The sequence below is a fragment of the Pygoscelis adeliae genome, unplaced genomic scaffold (genome assembly GCF_000699105.1).
Source record: "Pygoscelis adeliae isolate BGI_AS28 unplaced genomic scaffold, ASM69910v1 Scaffold303, whole genome shotgun sequence".
Lineage (NCBI taxonomy): Eukaryota > Metazoa > Chordata > Aves > Sphenisciformes > Spheniscidae > Pygoscelis > Pygoscelis adeliae.
The window spans coordinates 666,768-675,114 of NW_008824367.1; the positions used below are offsets into that span (position 1 = coordinate 666,768).

The 8,347-nt window shown below is 47.0% G+C and overlaps 1 protein-coding gene across 1 annotated transcript in view; it reads right to left on the reverse strand.

Moving 5' to 3' along the window:
- Positions 1-3,154: 3,154 nt before the first annotated feature.
- The window catches only part of BBS4 (Bardet-Biedl syndrome 4), a 43,419-nt gene continuing 38,226 nt past the window's right edge, over positions 3,155-8,347 (reverse strand). Inside the window, exons 13-15 of the mRNA XM_009319908.1 lie at positions 7,007-7,148; positions 6,392-6,602; positions 3,155-4,970 (exon numbers count right to left, since the gene is read on the reverse strand). Coding sequence (XP_009318183.1) covers positions 4,819-4,970; positions 6,392-6,602; positions 7,007-7,148 — 505 coding nt within the window. The 3' untranslated portion in view covers positions 3,155-4,818. The remainder of the gene's footprint in view (positions 4,971-6,391; positions 6,603-7,006; positions 7,149-8,347) is intronic.

The following is an 8,347-nucleotide window of genomic DNA, read 5'->3' on the forward strand; positions in this document are numbered from 1 at the left end:
TAGTGCAACTGATGTTTTGGTAAAAGCGTACAGTTAAGTTTTAAACCTGTGAGCATACCGAAGCGGTAGTTTCCTGTTTAAAAAAAATTACGTCTATAGACTCATTGGTTAAAACCAGCTAAAACAGACGCCACAACAAAGACTGTCTCGCATTCTTCGTGCAGGCACTAACGAGGTTACTAGAGGGAGATGGGAATATTAAAGGTTGCCTTTGCTCTTTGTTTTGAAAGTTTGAGTGATAAGGGGCAGAGAAAACCTGTTTGCAACAAGTTCTTTTGTGTGGCATATCCCTTGGCCTGCTCCCATTGCTCCCGTCTGCTTTCTGCTTCAGCAATGCTGAGTCTGATTAAACTCTTTAGTAAAACTAGAGCTTAGAGCCAGAAATGATTGTTCTCCTCTCTGCTCGGAGATGTCGGCTGAAGTTCTCTTCTGTAACAGATGGAGCAGTTTCTTGCATAGTATCTCACATGGATCCTAAGTGCCGACCAGGCTGAATTCTCAGGGAGTTATTGATCCAAACTCTTGTGGGAGGACGTTCTCTCAGCAAAGGAAACAAATGCAGGTTGGAAATAGCATGCGTGGCCATTACCTTCTGTGCCGGAAGCTTGGAAAGGCGTCTGTTCCAAACGGCTCGCTGCCGCTCTGAAAACTGAGCCTGGTGTCAGCCTTTGCTGAGAAGATCTCATAGCAGCTGAAGAATACAAATGCTGGCAGCTAAAGGGGAATGATCTCATAAAAATGCAAGTGGGGGAAACAAAAAAAAAATACCCTGTAAACCTCCCCTATGAATTTCTCAGGAAAGCTGCTCCTTAGTCAGTGCAGCCTGGGTAGAACCGGGTTCAAATCTGACCTGTATCTTTCATTAAAAAACACTGATTTTTTTTTGGTGCAGTTTGGTTTGAGAGAGTGGTAAAGCTTTCCTTGTAGCAGAACTGTGTTTTCTGTTATATAAAACGGTCTGGGCAGATGAACTACTTGTTAATATGTGCTTTTTTGTAGTGCATTTATGTGTGGAGCTTATTATTTCAGTAAAGTTTGTCTTGTCATTCGGCACTGAGGCTTGTCTGTCCCTGTGGAAGAGGCTTTGCCAACTGAAACCCGCTTCCCACCGGGGAAGTCTAAATTTTTAACGTCTTACGCACCAACAGGATGTTGAGTAGGACCCAAGGTCCACCTTGCTCGGTACTGCCTGTCAGCGACCACAACTGGGCAAGATCGCGTACAGGAGCATGGCAAGTATACACTGATACTGCCCAGATCATAAACCAGCATCCAGTTGTCTCAGGGACCTCAAAACCCGAGTTGTCTGGGTTGAACACACGTTGCTGGACGGACAGATCATTACTCTTGGCTGAAACAAGGTCTTGCTGCTCAGGCGTTGCTATTTGAGTGTCTTCTAGTTTCTCTCCTGTGAGGAAGTCAAGCTGCAGTCAGGACCGTAAGCTGTATGATTTAACCTGGTTAATGATACGCATTTTTCTAAAAGGGCAAAAAAAAAGTCCTAAAGCAGATGGTTTCTACTTCCCTAGAAATTAAGCTCATTATTCTTTTCCATCTTAAAATTTCAATTATGGGGGGAAAAGAGAAGATTAGAATTATGGCTGATGCCAGAAACAGGTTTTGGAACATAAGGTGTGATTTCCAAAATCCCTAAATGACTTAGTACAGTCCTGCTTTAGGCATTTCAGGTGAAAGAACACTCCGGCCTCATCCTCATCATTAGATAGAATAAAAAAAGCTCTCCACAAAGACATTATGAATTTACTGGATGCAAATGCCATCATCACAATAGCCAGGGGGAGGAGAGGGAACAGGACAAGGAATTGCAGTTCTATTTATTATCCAACTGTAATTACGTATTTAAAAACGCTTCCTTAGACATAGCTGAAGCTCCCTTCTGCTCTGTTCAAATCCAGAAAGTAACAAGGTGCTACCGCTTCTTTTCATAGGAGAATTGGTTAATTGTCCGCATAAGCTTTTCAGCAAAATATGTATTTATTTTAAATACCTTTACAGTACCTCCAACTGTAGTACACCCGATGTACTCACGTGTAACATTTACCCTATAAAAGCATCCTAACAGCCAAGAAGGCAGTAAGTTACACCAGTGGGACTGGGCGAGAGGAGAGAGATCTTCGATTGTTCCTTGTGTCTCTGGCGGGACGAGGGCTGCTCCCACCTACTGAATATAGCAAGGGAGTTTCATAACGCTACAGTCTAAGGTCACTTTCCTTTTTTACAACGGGCAGAAGGCGGGGGAAAGCAGCTTGTGAAATCAAAACAGAGGGGCATGAGCAGATGGAGGGGAAAACCTTCCTGTATCAGCAATGCTGGTGCTCACCTACCTCTAACCGCGCTGTTCTGGTCACTGTTCTTGTATTGGAGCTTCCAGGGCCTGAAAGCCTTTGTGATAAGGCTAAAAGATTAAAGCAATCAACTGCTGTCAGAGAAAACTGTCTTGAACTAAAGCTTTGGGGGTGAGGTAAAGAGTTCCCACACCCTGCCTACCCTTGCTCTGCAATCTTAACCCCTTCTTCACAGGCACTGTTATGCTGCAGTAACTTTCACTGTAAAAAGTTTAATGTGAATAAAAAAAATCACTGCACTGTACCTGACTTACGCTGCTTCTTGTCTGGTTTGTTTAAATTTGCCAGTGCTCCACAAAAGATCCTCTGTTTTCTTCCAACTCCTAGCATGAGGGAAACCTTACAGGAATGCTACCCAGAGGCTGTACAGATATAAAAACAATCAGTAGAGGACAGCTGGAAAAAAAGCCACATTTGAGATAAGCAGACAGATTCGGCAATGAAAACAGAGGAGAAAGTGAAGGGCTCCTACTCTTCTAGTGTCCTCCAGGGAGCAGGATAGCACTTTAGTTCCTAGTCATGCTTTAAGGATGCATTAATGTCATTCCGGATAATGGCAGCTAACCACAAAGCACAACTGAAGGATGTTAATATATCCAGAGCCTTGGTCCTGCTGCTTTTACGTTACTGCTACAGAGAAGTTTCCATTACTAACCTTCCTCTGTTGGACTTTTTAATTATGGAGTGATACAACGCAACAGCGCGGAACTAAAAGCAGGAAATACATTTTAAAAAGCCGGGTAGCTTAACCAGCAAATTCAGTTTTGTTGGGGAAGCGCTGTGCATTCCGTTTGGAAAACTCGGATCGGAAGTCCCACGGCAACGTCTGCTTTGTGTACTTCTCGGCACAGAGGGGAGGATGAGAAAAACTGTGCTTAACCCAGTTACTGGTTCTTTATGTAAAGCGTGATGCTCCCACCTTTAGTTCCCAAAAGCAGTTGTTCTGAGGAGCTGTATCAAGCTCTGGATAAATCCCAGAGGCAACAAACCGACAGTAGCAGAGAAAAGGAAGACTAAGATTTTCCTGTTTGAGGATAGAAACTTTCAAAGCATCTCTAGTATCACATGGGCATTAAAATTCCTTGCTCTGCTCACCAATGGGCCGCTTTGCCCCCTCACAGCTAGCATAAATGATTTCTCCTAAAATGCAACTGTAAGGAGGGCATAACTAAATTATTCAGAGCACGGCTGCTGTCGTACTAAAACAATTCAAATTTAGCATTGAAGCTGACCGTATCGTCTTTTCCGGAAAGGCTTGCTCTTTTTTTTTCCTGCAAACCAATCTTTCCCCCCATGCTGGGCAATACAATTCTCAAGGAAGAACTCCAATCACAGGAGCAGAGCTTCACTGAGGCTCATCTACCCTGTTTCTCGGCAAACAATTAGGAATTTGGCAGACTTTTTTGCTGCTGCAGCTAGCCTGCTTCCAGAATAGCCAGCCTCCGAGCACTTGCCTTACTGTGGGCCAGCTTTGCAACCTTCTTAGCTGCCACATGGCAGCTTATGCTTAAAAATAGGTCAGATTCAAGAAATACAAAGAGCGATCCTGGGATGAGAAGATGAACAGTCCTAAAGAAGCCAGCTCAGCTGGCTGGCCAACACACGGTGCCGTTAGCCCAGCGCAGCAGGTCTGCTTCGGCCATCCCTCCTCCCCCAGGCTGCGTGTTAATGGAGCCATCGCCTCAAGACAAAGCAGCTCACCTTTGCTATGCAGCTCCCCCACGTTTCACGACTGCCACCGCTAAGGAAAGTGTGGGCTTTAAAGTGCCCCTCGTGCTCTGTGACCGTGACATTGCCCTGCTCAGGGATACCAGCTCCCAGCTGTTTCAGTCTCCTTTCAGCCTTGAGAAAGCCTTTATAAAGTCTTGCCCTTGTGAAACGGGAGTGACAAGCCCCTGTTTCACAGTAAGCCAGGCCGTGCTAGTCCCGAGCCTGGCTTACTGCTCTGCACTTGCTCTGGTGAGGGGCACTACCTTCACCCCCTCTCCGAGCGTATTACCACTGACCTTACTACAGCCTGCGTAGGGCTTCCTCAGCCGCTTACAAGCTCAGCCACTGGAAGCGTTTGATCCTCTTTGGGATCCAGGATGCTAAGTCACTACTGCTGGCTTTTCTAAACATACTGGATGCCTCAGCATCCTTCTGGAGGACTTACACGCAAACACTGAAGCCAACCCTGTGGAGAGATGGATCTCCATCCTCCAGTCTCTTGTAAGCTGTGACCACACCAACAGTAGCTACGCAGGAACCTCTTCTGATTGCTGCAACGACCCCTTGGGACAAGGTAGAGACCACGTGCTAAAATCATTAACAGAAAACAGCTGCATTTAGACTAACTGACAGTGGGGTGAAGCCACCGTGGGTCGGGGGGGAGGGCAGGTCCCTTTCCCCACAAGTCAGCAGGCAGCGCTGGAGATACTCCTGCACCTGCCTGTCCCAACCAGAGTCCGTCCTAGTCCGCTGCCTGCCGGCTCTTGTGCTTTTCTTTCCTCTGTTCCTCAGCCCCCGTTGGTGCCGAGGTCTCCTCGGGGCTCGTTTCTGAGCCCGGTTCTGGTTCCAGAGGCAGCGAGGGAGGCTTTGCAAGCGGAGCTGATGCTCCAGCACCTGGGGAGAGAACACAGTTATAGTTACTGTATGATTACACGTCTTTAGTCTATGCTTTTTGCCCCTCCAGGCAGCATGGAGATGCAGAACAATCACAGCTATTAATTACTCTCAGATTTCTTCTGTCTAGCATTAGCTTATCAATAGCAGTCAACTCTTGTGAGTTATGCAGCCAGAGACCTTACAGAACCCAAAGTTCTGCTGAAGGGAAGCTAAGGTACAGGATCGCATTCAGCTGGGCTGCTGTGAGAAGTCAGTACAAACTTATGAATTAACTCATGCTTTGGAAGGGAAAATAGTTCCACTGAAGCTGGTTTATAGTCAAGCTGGAGCCAAAACCACAGTACCATTTTCAGTTCACAGTTTTAGCAAACTCAAGGAGAGTTTCCAGGCAGTTAACATAGCTACTTACAGAATAAAACCGAAACAGGACACTTCCATGCTGAAGTTGTTTCTATGCTTAGATTTAGGCCGACAACTGATGTTACGAAGCAGCTCCCTTCTCTGATGTGGATAATAAAGTCCTTCAGGTAAACCCCAAACTCCTGTACGTTTTATTTTTCAGCTTTCCTGACTAAGTCTTCCCTGCATGGAAAGTTTCTTCCATGCATGAGAAATGGAACAGGTCCTTAGGGGTGCCAAAGAAAGAGGCCTGGATTACACAACCTCTCTCCTGGTTCAGTCCACAGGAAACAAGACTAAGAGTGACAGAAAGTCACCACGACGAGCAGTATCTCTAGCGCATTCCTCCTCGGAAGCCAAGGGGTGAGAGGAGGTCAGGCTATGAATGGTGGCTCAGGAAATGCTCCTACCCAGGCCCAGCAAGAAGCGGCACGTACAGATACTGGCCGAAGCCTTCTAAGGCTGATGCTGTCTCCTGAGCAACCTTCAGTCCAGTGGCCCGCACTAAAAGGTAATGCAGCAAGGGAGGAGGGACCTGGCTGGACAGCTTCAAAGCAATCCAGCTGCAGTTATTTTTGTAACAGAAATGATAAAGCGCTTCAGAAAATTGTCCATCATCTCCCTTCTCTCCAGCAGCCTGCCTGTTCATGTCAGCTCCTGGGCTCTTCCAAAGGAAGACAGGAGGTCTGGTTTCTGAAACCACCTCCTTTCCAGAGCAAGATCTCAATCCCGTGCTAATGGAGTCTTGCCTATCATGGCTCTAGGCAGGAAGGGAAACTTTATTGGCTTTCCGCATCCCTGCAAAAGCAGGATAGTATAATACACCACAGAGAGCATCTTCCTTCCACACTTCCTTAACTCAGAAATCTGGGAAAGTTATTACCAAATATTGACACCACTACCGTGCAAGCAAGTCAACACCTTCCTAAACACGTGCTGTAACTCTGTACTCAAAGGAAGAGAGATTTCTTTTCTCCTCTCCCACAGTTCTACGTTAAAGAGAAGCAAGAGAGAAGTACCTGGGGGAAGCTGCATGGTTTTCCCATACCCCGCAGCTGAGGACATGGCTTGACCCAGGGCCTGGTTAGAGCCCAAAGGCTGCTGAGTGCCGGAGGATTTCCCTGACGCAGCAGCTTTCTGCTTGGATTTAGACTCTTTAGAAGGCTTAGTCCAGACCAGGCTTTCCCCCACCTGCAGGGCAGCTCCCATCTTCTGGGCAACCTCCACCATCTTCTCAAGAAGCAAAAAGAGAAGACCATTGCAAACAGGAACACTTCAGACAACAATAAAGTCAAGAACAACACAAAAAAACGCAAAAAATGAGAGCTGTGCAGAGCTGGCTAAATGAGAGCTGTGCAGAGCTGGCTACTGCCTTGGTGCTCAAGGGAAACATCTCTGCTAATTCATTCCCTTAATTAAGAGGGAATCTTGTCTTGCTGTGTATTGATTGAAGAACTGGGCTTCAAAGAGCAGAAATGAAGCAAGCAGCTCTCAGCAGGCGACTGCTCTACTCGGAAAATCTCATAAGCAGAATTTCTTCCTAATAATTGGACTCCAGAGCCAAATTTCTTTCTCATTTCTTGCCAGTCTTAGCGTGGCCACTTAGTTCCCGCTGACAACTGTTAGGCACATACCTCAGGGTCAAAGTCAAGAGTACTGCTCTCCTTCACTGCATTGACCTTCTTCTCCATCTCCTGGTACTGGCTGAGGGCTCCCTTCTTGTCGCCCTGGTTATACAGCAGGACAGCATAGTTCAGGTTGACGAGGGGGTTGCACCTTCAGCAAACACACAGGACGCATCGCATTCACTGTGGGAACACTTATCCCGACTTGAATAACGCTAAGACGTGCCCAAGCAACAAAGCTGGAGACACTTTACTGTCTGGCACAGACAAGCCATGGGGTACTCTGACCGCAAAGCAGATGAAGGGCTGCACAGGCAGAGTCCTTTGGGAACACGATAGAGTCCCACGTGCTTGGTAAGAGACCCGGTGCCTGGGCTCAGCAAAGTATCCCAGCGTCAATGACAATCTAAACGACCCTGCCGATTGCCTCACCCCCTGCAAGGCTCTTCTCTGCAACAGCCAATTCTTTGCACTCGGGGACCATCTCAGGACTGTCTTTAGTAAGTGCCAGGTCTCCTGGCCTCTTGCTCCTGGGGCACTAGAGCAGTGACGGGGGCTTTCGTCATACTGTGAAAGCTGATCTCTGCTCTGGCTTATCTCAGGCTCTCGTAGCTCTCCTAGTTTGTAGGAGAGCAGCTTGTCGTGGGACAGGGCAGCGGAACAGAATCATGTTTATTGATTGTATTTTACAACCCAACATGCTGCAGAACGTGCTGTTTACATTTCATTTTCCTCACCTCTTCTCTCTCATTCACCCAGTAAAAGCATACATAAATGTATGTACTGTTATAGAGAAACAGTAGGTGACACCTATTAACGAAGGACTCGAAGACGAGACCAGCACTGTAGATAACACTGTTGTCCTGCACAGTCCTGCCTCCCTTCCTGATGCAGAACAGCATATGAAGATTTCAAAAAGGCAGAATTGCTCCGTATATTCTCATTTTCCACAGTATCCACTTTCTTCACTAGGATACATTAACCCCGCACAGCAACATTTCTTCTGGAATAGCCAGGAGTGTGAGTAAACCCTTGGCTCTGTAATTGATAAGTGAAGCTCTCGGAGACCTGATCCTTCCTTAATTGCCTGACAAGCCACACTCAACAAACTGTTCTGACCATTCTTTAGCAGTCTGAATTTCACCCTTCTTTTGGAGAAGCAAAATGCATGTGTATTGTCTGACAAAGAAATGAAACGCAAGAGGGGCACCGGCCCCCGCGCGGAAGCTCATGCAGACGCTCGGCTCATCCAGGCTGCAGGATGAGACCTGGAAGAGCAGAGGTTGCCTTTGGCCAGAACGGGGGATGTGCTGCCGAGGGGTGCATGGAAGAGCACTGTCTGACCGCAGC